This window comes from Diprion similis, chromosome 8 (genome assembly GCF_021155765.1).
Source record: "Diprion similis isolate iyDipSimi1 chromosome 8, iyDipSimi1.1, whole genome shotgun sequence".
Classification (NCBI taxonomy): Eukaryota; Metazoa; Arthropoda; class Insecta; order Hymenoptera; family Diprionidae; genus Diprion; species Diprion similis.
This window is the reverse complement of record NC_060112.1, coordinates 24,017,526-24,035,266: the sequence shown is the minus strand read 5'-3', so window position 1 is coordinate 24,035,266 and position 17,741 is coordinate 24,017,526. Positions and strand designations below refer to the sequence as shown.

The 17,741-nt window shown below is 38.1% G+C and overlaps 1 protein-coding gene and 2 long non-coding RNA genes across 5 annotated transcripts; 1 reads left to right on the top strand and 2 right to left on the bottom strand.

The window, feature by feature from the left end:
• Window positions 1-5,055: 5,055 nt before the first annotated feature.
• LOC124409478 lies at window positions 5,056-6,060 on the bottom strand. The gene is made up of 3 exons (XR_006929518.1): window positions 5,924-6,060; window positions 5,531-5,666; window positions 5,056-5,313 (listed from the first exon to the last, which is right to left on the bottom strand). It is a non-coding gene; the product is annotated as an uncharacterized LOC124409478 (long non-coding RNA).
• A 2,451-nt stretch (window positions 6,061-8,511) lies between these two features.
• LOC124408890 (27 kDa glycoprotein-like) lies at window positions 8,512-11,929 on the bottom strand. Of its 3 annotated transcripts, none has more exons than XM_046886170.1 (5): window positions 11,713-11,929; window positions 10,003-10,473; window positions 9,449-9,617; window positions 9,220-9,364; window positions 8,512-8,649 (listed from the first exon to the last, which is right to left on the bottom strand). In XM_046886170.1, exons 1-5 carry the CDS (start codon window positions 11,753-11,755, stop codon window positions 8,635-8,637), a joined length of 843 nt encoding a protein of 280 aa, XP_046742126.1. In that variant the 5' UTR covers window positions 11,756-11,929; the 3' UTR covers window positions 8,512-8,634. The 3 variants fall into 3 exon arrangements, with proteins under 3 accessions (XP_046742126.1, XP_046742125.1, XP_046742124.1); XM_046886169.1 differs by having other exon boundaries at window positions 9,137-9,364; window positions 11,713-11,928; XM_046886168.1 differs by having other exon boundaries at window positions 8,513-8,649; window positions 9,143-9,364; window positions 11,713-11,928.
• A 4,966-nt stretch (window positions 11,930-16,895) lies between these two features.
• On the top strand, window positions 16,896-17,677 carry LOC124408837. Its single transcript, XR_006929474.1, has 2 exons — window positions 16,896-16,926; window positions 17,077-17,677. It is a non-coding gene; the product is annotated as an uncharacterized LOC124408837 (long non-coding RNA).
• Window positions 17,678-17,741: the final 64 nt, after the last annotated feature.

Genomic DNA, 17,741 nt, shown 5'->3' with positions numbered 1-17,741 from the left:
TAGTTTGTTATTTTATTTCCTAACGATATGTATTTTTGACATTTGAAAGAAAAATTTCCCGTTGGAAAAAAATTTTTAAGTTTATTTTTCAAAAAGTTACGTATTCGTTAATTAGTAATAATTTTTCGAATCTCGGTTTCCATAACGGCATAAATGTTTAAATAATAGTTCTGAAAGTTTTCAAAATTTGTTTATTTTGTTCATTATCATTTTCAAAGTTAACAAAAAATGAAAATTTCCAAAAATGTTGTTGAAAAAATTGTGTTACACATATGTTACGCTATGTATAGTTTTTCATTTTCAAAGAAAAATTTCAGTTTTCAACTACAATTGTTCATTACATATTCGGATTCATTTAAATAATTTCAGGTAATCATTCATTCCCGCGGTATTCAATCACATATCAGATAACTAATACTGAAAATTTTCTTTTTCATTATACTATCAATGAGGTGCCGTAGACATATTATTAATTTATTTTTGATATCAGCGGTATTTACATAACATGCAGTGATCCTGACGATCTTCATGACACTGAACTTGCTTCACGCTCTAGTTGGCAACGTTTCTGAATCGCCCGATCTTCCGCATCCCGTTGCGTTGTAAAATGAAGCGAACAATCCATCTACCAGATTTGTAGGCGCCGGGTGTCCACAGCTTTCGAAGATCTTCACGGTGCATTGGCGAAAGCTTTTTTGTTCGCTGTTGACAATTATTCACGTGAGGTGAAACAATGTTCTTTCAAAAATTGTGTATGGAGAACGATCTGTAGTGGTGAGACTTACTCGCACGCTCCCTGTTTCAACACCGATTCCAACAGTCCAATTATCCCGTCTAAAACAGCGTCCTTCTTCCTGCTCAGATGAATGAAGTGCTGGAGAAAACAGTTCTTCAGTTTTTCCTCGTACGACGTCATGCACGCTAACATATCACGGTCGTTAACAAACTCTGTGAGCAAGAAAATATGTTTATGTCAAACACACGCGCACGCTTATTAAGCATTTATCAAAATTCACTTTCCACTGTGGTCATGACATATTTTGTCACATTTGAAGTAATCGCATTCCGAGAATGTCGTTAAATATTTATCTATTCATAAGAAAAGATGAGTATATAATATTATATAGGGATAAGAGGTTGAATCAATAATAATCTTTTTCTTAGAAATTCACCAACTTTTTATGGGATCTTCTTTGCCATGGTCAGAGAATGTCCTGAACGAAGTTATCATTTCGTCAACTACCTCGAGGCCATTTTCTTCCCCGTTTTCCATGCACTGGTCACCGACGAACGTCAAGTACCGCTTGACACACCCGTTCAGAAGTTCGACCGTGTAGTTGACCATTACGTCGATCACGTACCCGGGAATTTTGTACCATTCGGCATTTACTTTCACGTCGATCACGGGTTCCAAGTTCGTGGTGCATTGCTTGAATTGGTCAGTCGCCGTTTCGAAACGGCGAAGCGTTCCTAGGCCTCCCTTCTCGTAGCACCTCGCTCCGAAATACCCCCAACCGTCGTCACGTTCTCGACCCTTGGATTCGAAGTGAACGATGTTCGTGAACACTATTGCGGAGGAAACTGATGGCGAGGTTTCCTGAGACTCCCCCTGTCCTCGGAGACTACCGTCAACGATGGCGAAGCTCAAAATACCTGTTACATGAAGACGAAATCGTTCAAAAATCTCTAGAATATTGGAAAAATCGTTTCGTCATGCTCCCGCTAAAGACAAAGGACGGCTGTGCCGCACTCGAATCTGGAAGCTTCACCATTTTCAAAAGTTTGACTTGCATGCCGCAAACCTGCTTTTCGGACGTCGCTGCGTAGTTTGGGGAAAAGTTTATGAGTTGGGTAAAAGTGAAGCCTCTCTACTTCTCAGCCTCCTGTTTACGAGATGAAACAATTGGTTTACACATGACATTTGCAACCAATGGAAACGATTTTCTCGAATTGATTCTGATCCTTTCTATTTGCCTCTTCATTTATTCGTTATTCTTCTCTACACCCGTCTATACCCACGAACCTTTATTTATTTTCTATCAACCTACGGTCAAGAGAAATTTCTTCAGTTATTTTTCTCGAGGAAATATCCCATAATCTCTGATCGCCTGCGGTTAGAGCTGGTCGGAAAATCAGTCCATTTCCATTTCCTTTCCACTCCGCGCTACACTATCGCCTTCCTATCGCCTTCCTATCGCCTTTACTTCTCTACGTACTTCTCGATTTTTCTTTCCAATATAGCTTGGCTCATGTATCTTTGAACAATCAAATCTACTTATCATCACGGTAATGAAATGCTTCAACTGCTACTGGCCGAATGCTAGGATTCTTCAATTCTCAAAACTCGTCATTCCGGTAATAACTTATCCGCTTATTGAAGTATTTCTCTCTTTAATAGTAGATCAAATTGCACTATTGTCTTGGATGTTGAACGAACTTCACACTAAGTGGTATTACAAAGCAATAATAGAACGTGTAGTAAAAATACTCACACGTGAATTAGAAACTGATGGAATCAACTATTTTTTGGGCAAAAAGTACCACCGCAACGTACAAATCGATCCAATGTATGTGATGAAAAGTGTTGCATTACACTCGAGAAGTTTCTCTCATTTTTTGCGACTGTTGATTTTGCCCAAAAACGCTTGGGAAGAATGAAATTGTTTGCACTTATTGACTTACCGGTGACAGTAAGGACAGTCGTCGGAATGTTGCTTAAACTCATCACTGCAATCAAGAATCGAATCAGGAACCGCAGTATTTTACAAATCTGAATCCTGACAACGAGTGCGTCCAGCGTCCGATAAAACGGCGTGTAAACTACTTGGAGTCACTGAAGGTTTTACACCGCCAGTCGAAAGGGGCGTTTCAGAATTCCCCTCCTACCTGTTTTCGCTGTTTCGATATTGTTGGAATGTCTTCAACACCCATGTAACGTTGACTGAGGATATTCATTCCCAAGTCGTCTGTACGAAGGCAACTATTACGATCCTTGCAATAATGTAGCCACAGTTGCCTGTCAAAAGGTGCGCAATGTTCGAGAGCTTAAAAACTTGGGAAATACACTCTAGAGGAGCCGTAATAATTTTTTTGTCCAACGTATGCGTAAAATAGAAAACGGACCCAAATTCACCGAATCACTGTCTCTCGCAATCATAGTTGACGTCCGGTTGATTCTGAGAATTGTCGGTTAACTTAACAATTAAGTATTATTGTTATTGAGTGAGAAGGGGGTGGGGGGGGGTATCCAGTTCATTTTTTATTTTTGTATGTCTGAAAACCTTTGTGTCGCGAAACGAACAATTTATGTTATCATTATACTTCTAATGCATGTCAATAGTTTTTACCAATAAAGTATTACGAGCATTTATATAGACCATATTAGCGTTTACGAGACCCGTATATTATGTTTCGTATAAACATCGTACGATGTGTTCGATAATTCAATGTGATCTCGTTGGCCAATTGTCAAATTCTGGAAGAAAAATTGATAGACATATTTTTCGAAAACAGAATTTGTTCAACTTGCAGCATCGGAAAATCTTGACACAGTTTACGATATTTCACCATTTTATTTCCTCTTGAGGCTCCGTCGACGTTGTGTTTGAAGGTGATGTCGGTCTATGGAACTTGTTCTCGAAGTTCCAGAACAACTGGTATAACAGTTGGTAACCTCTGTTTTCTTAAATTTCACACAATACATACCGCACCTCCGTCTAATAACCCTGTCAAAATAGGAGAAAATAATGTCAGCAATGATCGTCCGAACGATTTAGGTTGTTTGGAAATCAGAATGCGAAGCACCTATAAGGAGCAACTTTCGAAAGGACCCTTCACACGGGTTTCGTTTCTCTCCAACTGATCTGCTTACTCCTGATGCGTTTGTTCTCCCTTATCGTAGCACAAGACTTCCATCGTTGACGTTTCTCGACCAGGACTGGTCAGCAATTCGTCAGTGTCATGATCTGGCAATTTTTCTCGAGCAGCAGCGAAGCTTATTACGACTGCTGTAAAAAATATTTTTTCACACTTTCGACATTTATAGATGATCTAAGTTTTTCGCTACCATCAGCTGCAGTGTTCGTTCGATAATATAGAATTCAAATTAAATCGTGAGCTGTGCAAGGGGTGAAACCGATGACAGTTAGTAGCTCTAAGAAAAATTTATCACGAATATAAAAAAAAATCACTTGATGTTGTTCGATGTTTTGAAACACTTATCACTATATCGTGCCAATATCTGAAACCCTCGTTACTTCATAAATTAGGCTAGAGAATATATCGAAAATCTGTGCGAAGGGATTTTCAAAGTAATGAATGTAGAATTCACGCATTTATACACCAATAGTTGGTTAATTATATTTGAAAACGTTGAACTTATTCGACTTTGAAGAAAAAAAATGGAAATCAATAACGTAAAAATAGCAATTCGCTGTATGTTTTGCATTCAAGTATGACAAGAATTGCATTTGACTGTATATTATATCCATATGCCTACGAATTTGATATTAGTATAGCTCGTAATAACGTATAATGCGTTGTGTCGATTGATCATTTACCGACATTACCATCGATGCACGGATATTTAATTTCCAGAATAACGCAACTTGAACATTTCGCCACTACTTTATTGTGATAAGTAATTGCAGAACTCGAACAATTTTATTGTAGTCAAAAGATCAGGGTTCAACGAGAAGCTGCCTAGAAAAAAAAGACATCAAAAACGAATGAAAATGAGGTAAATCACAAGGAAGTCAAAACTCGGAAACACACCGTTGGAGTTGCATTTTACATAAGTATATGCAGTTAACGAACCAAGGTTATAAGAATTGTTTATTTATTACCAGTAAAATTGTTTCACTTCGAGTATTGTACGAAGAACAAGTTTATTACTTATATTCGATGTGCCTCGAAATGGAATATAGAGAGTCGAAGTTTGAACGGGCGATCGGAATTGCAGCCGCCAGTCAACAAATGCACAAACTGTAAAGCTTTAGAAGTCTTCCAATCTTCTGAAAGATTGATCTCGGATATTGTCAAGGCGCATAAACGTCTTTCCGAAACTGTTCTTCTTCCTTGGATGCCGAAGTTCGTGTCAATTCGGACGATTTGGAGCGTGTTGAAGACACCTGGACGAAAAGTCCTCGTCATTTGTCGACCGGATGCGCCCTAGATTCCAATTACACCGAAGGCGAAGTCTTCGGCGTTAGCGCAAGCCAATCGTTTGCCAGGTCATTTATGTAGTTCGCGGTCGTCTGGTTCTGGCATGTTCTGAGGACGTCGACGCTACAGCGTTGATATTCCTTGAATACGCTGGAGGTAAAAATTAGAAGAATTGACTTTATTGCGGAAAAATTCTAAAAAGTATTTATAAAGTTTTGTTTAAACTTCGCAGAACAACCAGTTTGCTGCAGAAATTATTGTACATGCTGCATGATATTTACAGTGGCATTAAGACTTCACTCCATCTTTACTTACGACCAAATAATAATTGGAGGTAGCTCCAGAAACACGAGCAACGTTTACTTACGCGTACTGTTCTGTGGTCCAATTCGTGCTAAAGCTGCTCCTAGGAATATCTTTGTTGGATAATAGTCACCGACGACAGGCCATGAGATCTTTATTTGTGACAGAGATACATTCCGCGCTCCTGGCGGGTACTAGATCTATAAAACACGTATCAATCATATATATTGGAAGACAATCTTGAATGCAGTATTTGCCCACTATATGTACATTCGATAATCTTTCACCCCAAGTTTGGGTTCTGTGTCTGAATATCGTGTTTTTTCGACTTGTATACAGGTACTGTTATGAGAAGCCGTGAGAGCAGCTTCTGCACGAGTGAAGGTATCGATCACAGATGGAGAAACACTTCAATCGTAAAGCAGTGCTCGTTTTGGACGAAATGATCATAACCGACCTTTGAGACGTTTTCCATTGTTCTCGCAGGCAAATCCCACTGACGAAAATATGATGTCCTCAACGTTTTTATTGTTGACCTCTGGATTCGCCGGCGTCAAGCAATGCTGACTGGATTTTGTAAACTCTGTAACACAGGCTCTGAGAGAAGTAATTTTCGGACAGTAGGTGTCCACGTAGGCATTCACTCCGGCAGTATCGTTGAGGAGCCAACTCCAATGGGCATAGTATTGAGTCGAATTCGTCACGGATTTAATACAGTCTGTAGCGTTTTTTTTTTCCATCCGCGGCGACCTCTTCCGGCCACGAACGATTATTGATCGCACAAACTGATCTCACAAGGTGTTTGAATTCGTAAACGTAGTAGTTCAATAAAAGTCCATCGACTATGCCAAAATTATTGGAGACTTCTAATAATGTTCGAACTACTTGATTTTGACCAAGAACGACGTTGAAGTTGAACATTCCTGCACAAAGAGAGAGAAAAAATCAATCTTTCATCGCCTATTCAGCCAACAAATACAGGAAATCGTTCGACATTTTTTGCGTATTTCGATATAGCATGACGAATGAATGCTGCAACTTGACTCTCTTTGGTCCGCCGCAATACTTCCACCCTTAGCCTGATGATGGTTTTTTTCCTGCACATTCCCATGTATCCGGGTACTGTTCGTAAAATTACTCCTCGGGACCAAGCGGTTGATGGTAGGTATACATGCTTTTACTTACCGACAATGAGAACCGACGTTAGAATATTGTGGACCTTCATTTCGGCAAACCGCGATAAGAACTATCGTACGTTACGTTGCTCGAAAAAAATCTACAACCAGATTCTTAATACACGTGGATTCCGGTGAGGCATCCGCGTCCGAACTCAACACGTATAACATAAGCGCGAATTTATATACTCCGGCGGGATGTCGGTTGGTCGTTTGATATCTCGTATTTTTTCGGCCATTGATCATGCCCCGCGATTCCCTGCCCCCGTTTCTCCGCAATTTTGCCCCGAAAATTTGACGCAGTCCTGCTCTCGACTCTTGAACTTGGGGTGGATAATAATTATGATTACAGTGCTACGTAGTTACAGATTACGTGTATATACGGGGCATTCGTTGTGTATTCGACGGAGATATCAAGGTCAAATTTTTTATTTTAGCCATGTTTTTCTTGCATTTTTCATTTTTCAAACTGCGATGTATAAACAGTTTGACCTTTTTCAATGTATTGCGATTAATTTTTATATTAAGATCCGAAGCGCCGAATACTTGATACTTACAATTAGACCGGAGATAAAATCATGAAATTCGAGGTAAATATTCTCTAACTGATACTCTTTCGATTGGATAGCAGTTCAAGAGGAAGCAATGTCTGTGTTTTTGTTTTCTCTTAAATTTTTAATTCACCCATATTATACAACCTGTGAATAATGTATGTTGAATACACGATTATACGCAGAATAGAATTGATTCAGAAAAAAACGGGTTGTCTGTAAAGTCGGTTGACGGACGATAATTTTACGTGATAACGTCATGAGAAAACATTGAAGAAAAATTGCATACTTTTATGAATTGAATTAAATTATTATCACTGAATTATCATTATTTTGTATAATACAACGAAAGAGTTAGTTGAAAATTACAATTTTTTCTATAAATTAACATTTATTTGCATTTTTTTTCGTGCCTCGCTCTCGCTTGCACGCTCGGCTCAGGCGGAACGTTACTATGAGTCATGCTTTTTCGTGAGTGCAGCCGGCGTTCATCGTTTTATAAGACGTTATCACGTCAAAACAACAGACTGATGAATAATAAAAATAAGTGGTGGAATAAGGAAAAAGATTTGTTAGTTCGCATTAATGAAGTGTGTGCGAGTCGCAATACTGGGAGTATATTTGACACTATCCAGGAAAGTTGAGATAACATTTATGCGATGCGAATAATTGTGGTCACTGAGTATCGCATTGTGGTAAACCGTAGATGGTGATAAATAATGAAAGTCCAACTTCCACAGGGCGAAGCCTAGACTCAACGATTCGAAATTAAGTTGAATGATTCGGAACACGATGTAGTCACATATACAGATCAACTATACGACACGCGCTGACCCTGAAACATTTTGCTATCGTTCTCGCAGATAAATTCGAGCAGGGATCTCGAAAAATTAACGAGTATGTCGACAATTTAGCGGAGTTGCGAATCCAAGCAATGCTTGACGGACTTGGCACATTCCTTCATACGATTTTCGAGAGTCATTCTGCTCGGACATCAACTTCTTACGTATAACGCTCGATACCCATCCAGATTGGGATTGCGTTCATTCGGGGTGCGGACCACAAGTGCGTTCGAACTCAACATATCGTTAATACGTTGTTCGGCCTTTTTCTGGCTGCCCGAGGCTTCCTCTTCCTTCCAGATTCGACCATTCGTAAGCCAGGTCGCTGACATTGTCTTGGGATTTGATCCTAACCTCAGAGGCGAAAGAAAATTCTGGAGAAAATTCTTTTCACAGTTTTGTGCAGAAGGAAATCACGAGAGTGAAAACGACGTTTAGTGTCTTTCACCAGCTGCCGCCGTTAATTGATATAATTATATTGTTAGAATTTTAAATAGTTTACGCGACAATGATATAATATATTTTAACGTAATAATTTGGATACAGGTGTTGATGTCAGCTTAAATGAGTGCACCAGCGGGTGGGAATATGATTTTCCAATTACCGTTTATATTTCTGTTACAATTTTTGTATTTGTGTCAAATTAGCTACTGAGGCAAGACGGGGTAACACCGTTCAACACCAGGACTACCCTAAATTATTCGATACTATTTCTACCAAAAGCAGCTAAATTAACTGGTCTACAAAAAATCTTGACAATAGAAAATGTTTACATGAATAAAAGATGGTTCTCGTGTTGAACGGCAGATATCTCATCTTGCCCCAGCATTGACGGTGTATATGCCCTTATCCTATTTGTTAATTTTCACAATGTTATCAGTGAAAATTGATTTAAACAAAGATCACACATCTAACTGATATAAAATTTGAATTGTAAAAATAATGTGATTTATTTATGAATCTTAATTCATATCCCCATCATAGCCCTCCCCTACAGTATTCTAAGTAATCGATTTAGCAAAAAGTGTAAACGCTTTGTAATAAATGATCAGCTGCCGCTACATGAAAGAAGCTAATTCAGTCGACGCTGAATATTCCTTACCGATACCTTAAACTCGATCCACGTGTGAATTAGAAACGCATCGCCGTTAAAGCTGTCACAAACAGCATGATGATTAAACTAACCGGCGTCGGTTGCGAGTTGGCCGAACTCCTGCAGCGAAGCCCTACCATGGCTTGATTCCACAGACCCTTGATCACATTTGTAACTTCCGGTTTCTTGCATCGCTGAATCGCATTGAGATGACAATTGTGAAACTTTTCCAAGTTTCTGTTGAAAAAGGAATAAAGCAAATTATGTAGTTAATAATCAGAAACGTGGCGTCGAAAAAAACGTCAGAATGTCTCCACTTACGCGCAATCATCCTTGGCCAGAACATTCCATGGATATTCCTTGCGTTTAGATGTGGAAGATATTGCGGACATATATTCCCTCGTGTCATTTCCAAACTCTTGTGTCATACAGGTATACGACGCATTCCCTGTCTCCATGAGACATTCTATGCCACCTCTGTACATCAGCGCTGTGAAAATCAAGGTCAATCGTTTATCTCACTATTTCGGGATAATCGGCATTCGGCTGCATGTGAAGATTGAGAAGCAAATCGATCCTCAGCAAGTGTGAAGCATGACATTAGAAGCACATTTAATTAACTGACGTCTTGCATGCCAGACCGAAAGAAAAGCCAGATCGCCCAATACTCGTAGGCACGTACATATGTATGGAATATGAAACATGCGAATACTCGCGATCAACTACTACTCGATCGTTCGATTTACCGGCATTTGATCTTCCTCGCTTACACGCTACTGATTGCTCTCAGCGATATTGTCCAGCGAGGGAAATACTTATTGTTACTGCTTTAATTACTTTGACTCTGGTTTTATCCACTTATAATTTATACTCACTTTTGAAGTTTTCTCCTTTATTTTCGCAGCCGAAGTTTAGTGAGAAAATGGCGGAGTCGCGATACGCTTCAAAACTCTCAAGTTCCACGGGTCCCAGGCATGGATTATCTTTCTTGAAATCGTTGACGCAGGATTCCAGACTCGAGACGTGGGGACAATAGGCTTCGATGTAGACTTTCGGCATTTCTTTAGGATGCTTTTCGATGTAGGAGTAGTCAACGTTAATTGATTCATTCAGCCTCAACAAACAATGCTGGATGTTCTCTATCTTTGCAAATGCGATTGTCAACGCCCCGGGTCCGCCATTTTTCTCGCACGTTTTGGTAAACAGTTTCATGATGGCTTCTTTCGTCTGTGTTTCTTCGGTGGCGTCATCATTTTCGTTCATCATGACGGACTCTGCGAAGAGACTTCGCTCGACAGAATTGGCCAAGAAAGATTCAAGTCGAGCATCGGTGAAGCCCAAGATTCCTGTAACGAAAATCCGTTTGCAGAGCCGCAATATATCGTAAACCAACCATTACCTGCAATGAAACTCGTTATTTTCAGTATTATAGGTAAGTGGATCGGATATGTTTTCCAGGTTCTTAGGTATATTCGTACTATACGTTACCCTCGTCAGTACTATTCAACGATATATATATATATATATATATATACGAACACTGCGTTCAGAACAATATTTTGGAACAAGTACGAATAGATGATATAGCAGGAGACTGAAATGGAAATAAGATAAAACTATGATGTATTCATGGGGTATTCCACGCCGTCCCAATAACCAGTTGACCATGACATTTCATAATTTGATCAAGGATTTTTCGTGTTAGTACGATCCCTGAAAACCTCCCGAAGTAATTATCAAATGTTTTTTAATAATTTGTCTTTGACCTATAAATTTTTAAACCTATCTTAAAAGCAATCAAATTAATTTTTGTGAACCAATAAAAAAACGTTCCTTTTTCAAAATAAGGCATTATCACGAAATATTCACGTATATGAATAGCAATGTACGCGTGATCTGATTTCATCTTTTGAAAAAATTGAGCGACCTCAAAATACTTTGACTTTCAAGATTACCTCCCGAAAACGTGTCATTCGTTATTCTATCGAGCGTTTGCGTGTAATAATCAGTCTTGAGGTGCGTTTGGGACATAAATACTCAATTCAACAAAGACCGCGTCAATGTGCTTTGAGAGTAACTTTCCTCGCTGAAATTGTAAGGTAATTTCTCGATGCTACGTGAATATTTATAATCAGTGTTACGTGGGGTTGACGCTCTAAAAATGTTTGAAGTATTTTCGCTAGAAAAACGATCCACACGCTTCGAACGTGCATTAAATTCTTCTATAAATACCCGGGAAAATAATTTTATATCTCTTTGCCAGTCTGCTGAGGGACTTCAAATAAGATATCAAACATCAGTATTTATCAAAAGATCTCAGAAACGTTGAATTCGGCTTTTGCTCTGATTACAGCAGTTGTTTTGTTTTTATTTTTTTATCAAAATTGCCATCGTATTTTGTGAAGTTTGTTCCCTGTCACAATGCTGGGGATAAAAAAAGCGCGTAAAAAAATTTGTAAAAATAGAAAATTGATTTCAACGAAATCCCAAAAAAACGCACACACTTTTCTCCTTGGTTTTTTCTATTCTGGTACACCCAAAAAAAACAAAAACTCGGAGTAAAACTGAATTCAGTATCGACTTACCAATGCCGATTAGAAGGGGCATGAAAATCTTGTGGATTCTCATGCTGGCGGTAGCCCAAGAGCCGGTGACAAACAGAGAGGAAATAAATGAAAATCAGACACACTGCGCAACAAGTTTCAGATCACGTGACTGCGAAAAAATAGTTAAAAATACTTAAAGGGATGTTCAAACGAGCTGGTGAACCTCGCACGAACTAAAGCGCGCAAGAATTGAGTAGCGTTAACGAATTGAGTGGTTCGGAGAAGCGTGGAACGACGTACACAATGTCAAATTTTAGTGGTGTGTGAATATCCGCTCACTCAGCGACGCCCAGGCGCTAAAAGTTCAAGGCATTAAGATCTGTTGTTTCAACTCTGATGTTATTTTCATACGCAGAATAGCGCGCGCGCATGCGCAAAAACCAAGATAGGTCGTGGCGGTGGGTAGGTGGGGGGGGGGGGGGGGGGGAGAAACGTCAACAAAAAAAGATACGTTAACAACCCCGAATGGCATGGTTATTCGAAGTCTATCACAGGAGACGTACTCAGTCGTATGTACATACGTGCAGCTCTTACGCAACTCCAGCAACCTGCGTATCGGAATTGAGAAGGAAATATCGTTTTATTTTACTTTATATTATATACAAGGAGCATTCTATATGCCATTTTGATCTGGGTCTGACCCATGACTTTTCCGGTTTGGCGCGCAGATTTTTACACGATTCTTTCGACTTTCGTAGGTAATCGGTTTTTCTTTTGAAATTTTTCGGATTGATTTAAATTATCTAGAATGTTTAAAAACGAACATATTGCATAAGGAAATTTGAAAGATTGTGAAATAATTTGGAGAAATCATGTGTCGGGTGACTACATTTTTTACCTTTGAGTCAGAGTGGGTTGACGATACTTTCTTCTTTCTAAACAACAAGATGCAAAGAGTTAGCCACTAAAGCAGTCATTGTGTCATCCCTTACTGTAGTCATTTTGCAATCACTGCAATCACGTTGTAATCATAAAAACGTCTCAATCTAACAGTCATTTTTTCAAATGTAATCAGGCCTTTTTAGAATAATACCTTGAGGAATAAATGAAACTCTTATCATTATCGTTTCATGTACGTATCATGCCATGAAAGAGACTCACCAAGTTTCACGTACTAGTTTATTTTTTTTCTGGATTTTTATCAATGTATGAGTTATTCCGAATATTTTTATTCATACTTAATTATCATTTGTAGTTGGACAAACTTGGGGCCACTCTGACCCCAGAATGGCAGCAGTGTAATTCCAAAGAGATGTGGAAGCTATGGCTTAAGTTTCAATCATGCTTTTATTGGGAATTAACAGATATTTACTTGGCGGTAGTATGTGATTTGAATATTTTTTGCACGAGGTCATTATATGCATACATTTTTGATCAGAGAAGGTATTTTTGTAAGGAATGACCACATTTTTAATGTACTTGACGAAAGGTTTTTGCACCAAAGGTGGCTGGGGGATTATCTTTCTACAACTCGTTAGCAAAGGATTCCAGCCTCGAGATTTGTTGATATTAGGCTTCAATGCGCTCCTTCTCATTTTTTCAGGATGGTTCTCGAGAACGGTGCGGTCAATCTTAATTGACTTTTTTAGCAAATCGACACATTGATTGACGATTCGTATTTTTTTCTTGCACATTTTTTCGAAACGTTTCATGCCATCATGGTATCTGGTCTCCGTGTCATTAATTCGAAAGACATTTAGGACATCAAGATTTTGAAAGTCAAAGTTACAAAGTTATCAGCATCGAGACCCAAGATTCCGGTGCGAAAAATTCATTTTCATAACAGCGATTATAAAAAAAAAATCACATTCGGGTTAAATGTTGTTGCTGTGGTGGTGCAGGTGCCGTTTTCTATTCTTTGCACGAAATGCGATCCTAAGATCTGAGCAATTCGATCTTTTTTTCAAATTTCGTTATCGACAGTTGGTTCGTCTGGAATCGTAAAGAAAATTGAATTTTTTTATCCACAAACCGATATGCAAATAGATATCCTACTTTTACAATAAATATCGAGTAACAATTCAAGATAAAAGCACGTTACCACTCGACGATTTTACTATGTATTTTCTGTGTTTCGCTGCATTTGCTCTACTATCGGTGAGCCGATTTATTTTCTTGTAACCCGAAGTTACAATATTGTAACAGGCAATCTGTTTTACTATGGGTAAGTTGCAAGTTTATCTAGTTCTCCGTATCGGCGACGAAATGTTCAAGTTACAAAGCCATCTTCGTCATATCCGTCTTCGCCACTCCAATTTGGACAAGCAATGTACGACCTGTATAATCAGGAAAAAGGTCGGTGACTACAAGGGTCTTCTCCGCTTGAATATTACTCGATTGGTGCACTAAATTGGGAGCCTAATTGTAACAACTCAGATTGTGATATACGAGACAAGTTAGAGAAAAAAAAATAAATAAAAAACAATTTGGAAGGATTTAGTTATAGTTCTCACGTATAATAAATACCAACACATCAAATAATATAGAGTGTATTGCCTGCCATTTCGACATTATACTTTTTCCCACGCGTATGTGATATTTAACAGCCGTGTAGGCAAATGAGGAAATTACCGAAACACGTTGCATGACGTATTCCCAGCCCTTCCTTCATCACATTTCCTCGTTCGGTGCTCCGATAGTATTGGGTTACATTTTTTTAGCCATCCCCGCGCATATAATACAACGTCACATGTGAAGTACGTATGGCGATTATGCTGTTGCCCGAAATAGTCATGGTGCTCAACACCCATTGATGGAATTTCTTCTAATGAAATTCCACTGAATATTCTGAGCAGTTCTTGAATTCTGGAAATTGTAAATCGAGATGCGATACCGATAAGATTCGAGGTGACCAGACTCAAGCGTCAGTCAAATTGACGTAAGAACAGTGAATGCGTGAGACAAATGATCAAGAGACTTTAATACTTGTAAAGATGCAGAGAAAGGGAAAGACCGGGATTGCGTCATTTCATGAATTCAGGAGAGAGCCGGAGGGGCAATACCGAGCATCTTAGTCAATGTGCCGTAAAATCTACACGTATCAACAATCGTGAACAATTATCAACAATCCGACGGACAACCCAGATCAAACTTCTACAAAAGGATGCATATTAGGGTGGCCCTTATTTGGGGGTTGGAAATATTTTCTTTGGCACTAATTTATTTTTGAGTATAGGGACTTTCGACGCTCAGGAACACAAATCTGAAGTCATTTTCAGCTGCGTAGCTGGCCGTTTCGAAAAAACAGCAAAATTTGAGGTTATTTGCGTTTTCCCCAAAAACTGCTATCGATATATGAAAAATTACTTGACCGTCATATAGAGCGAAAAATTCTACATCGAATTATGTCCTTATATGTCGAAAACGGAGTCAGATTAATAAATTAAGAAAAAAGAAATTATTCCAACAAAATTCTCCATGTGCCGTCGATAAGTAGAATTTCTTTTTTCTTAATTTATTAATCTGACTCCGTTTCCGACATATGAGGACATGATTCGATGTAGAATTTTTCGCTCTACACGTTGGTCAAATAATTTCTCATTTCTCAATGGCAGTTTTTGATGAAAACGCAAATAACCTCAAATTTTGCTGTTTTTTCGAAATGGCCAGCTACGCAGCTGCAAATAACTTCAGATTTGTGTTCCTGAGGGTCAAAAACCCCTCTAAACCAAAATGCATCGATATCCCAAATATTTTTAATTCAGACCTGTTTGCCGCGCGCCATTTTGCCGTCCGTCGGTATTCATTTTCATGATCATCTTTTTGCCGCTGCGCGTCAATTTGCTGTCGCGTCCAACCCACAGATTTCTATACCTATAGCAGGTTACAAGATCGAAGTCAGTAACGTTATCGTCACGTACGATACATTGAGGAAAAAAATCACGATTTTCGTATTTTTACAATTACCTTGAACGAACGAAAATTTCAAAGTATGAGTATGTTTTGTTTTATTACAGTTTACTGAATTTCGAACAATTTCAAAATCTCAAAATAACCGTTTTTCCTAAACATGAATCGTTACGATAATGATACTAACTTCAACGTGATAATAGATTCTAGTTCTCACGAAATTTATCGAAATTCAAAGAAAAACTACGAAGCTGGCAGTCCCTTCTAACTGTTACGAAAATATTGACCAATTTTCATAGACCGCAATATCAAGTTTTTGCATAGTCATGGTATACCCTATTTTCTCTAGAGTAAACGATTGAAAATAGTCAGAGGAATAACGAATTACACAAATACTATTTCCTCAATTGTATACATATTTTTATGGTTAAAAATGTACAAAACTTTATATTTATATGCAAAACGACAATCATTCTCGAGATCAAGACATTTTTTCCACTCTTTCTTAGTTCATGTAGTATTCCGAAATAGTGCAACAGTTGCACATTTAAAGTATTTTTTACCGGTAGACTTTTGTTTATTGGAATCGTGTGAACAGATAATAATTGTAACAATGTGTTCACGTCTCAGAGTAAGTCCAATTCATATAAATGTCCAACATACGTGAAAGTTTCGGGGCAGCATCATTTCCACAGAAATCGTTTTTACAGAGTTCTTCTTTATAGAGTTCGCTTCTACAGAAGATATTTTGCCACAAAGTTCGTTTCTACATAATCATTTTTGGCCTCCAATTACTACAAGTCCGTTTCTATAGAGATGTTATTTTCAGTTGTTCGTTTGAGTTCGTTTCTACAGAATTGCGACTTGCAGCTCGTTTCTACAGAATTTCGGTCTGGAAGTTCGTTTCTAGAGAATTTAGGTCTGGAAGGTCGATTCTACAGAATTCGGTCCAAGAAGTTCGTTTTTACAAGTGGCGGTCAAATGATTTAAATTAATTTAAATTAGATTGAATTAAATTAAATCAAAATGTACGAAATTGATAAACACCAGAATTCTGTAGGAACGAACTGCAGATTGCAATTCTGTAGAAATGTTCTCTGTAGAAACGAGCTTTTCCCCTTTGTTCTGTAGAATCGAGCAATCTAAAAAAATCGTGTGTAGAAACTACTTTTTGGAGGATTTCTGTGGATATAGACCCAAAATAATTCTGTAGAATCGAACTTTGTAGAAAATATATTCTCTGGAAACGAACTCGGTAAAAAAGAACTTTGTAGAAACGGTGCTCTGTAGAAACGATGTCGACTCAAAATTTAAGCATTATCAAACATTGCTCGCTTCACAAGCGTTTGTAATTACAATTACGATACAACTCGCACATAATTCTGTCTTAATTCTGCGAGATGTAATGAATAGCCGTCAATTCATCCTAAACTCGCCCTAGCTCAAGTTCTATTATTTTCGTCCTTCAGGGCAATACGGCGTATTAGAAAACAGTTTTTACACTTTAAAAAACTGTGAAACATGACTCGTGATTGTGTACAAATTTCTAATTCACTTGCATGATATACAGAGACTTTCATATTCGGCTTGGCAGTAAAGCTTCATTTCTATTTAGAAAAGAACAAAAGTGGAGAGGGTATTAGGAAGTAACTGAAAACAATTATTTTGGCTTATTATAAGTGTATTTCTTGAAATTTCGTCAATTGATAATATAGAGTCGCATATCATGCTTTATTTATCATTCAAAATTAAAAGTAAAATGATAAAGTATGTACCGAACGCAAACCACCTTGTAAAAATGTAATATGCCATGTAGTGGTATAGTTGAAACAGTAAAAAAAAAAACAATGATGTAATTATGTACAAACCTTCAAGTTCGACGCTGATTTTCATTTTATCATAAGTTAAAAAGTAATAACATTTAAATCTTATCATCTACTTTACAGATACAATAAAATTCTAGAAATTTGTTCAGTTCATCGTTGTATAATCGTGGAATAACTCCTGACACAGGAATATCGGTTTACTGTAGTCACTTTCTGAAAAAGGCACGATCGAAATCTCCAATGGAAACAACATTTTCACTGTTTCTATCTCTACAAAGGAACACTTCATGCCAACTTGCCAATACAAATAGCGGCGAAAGCACAGTTTTTCCG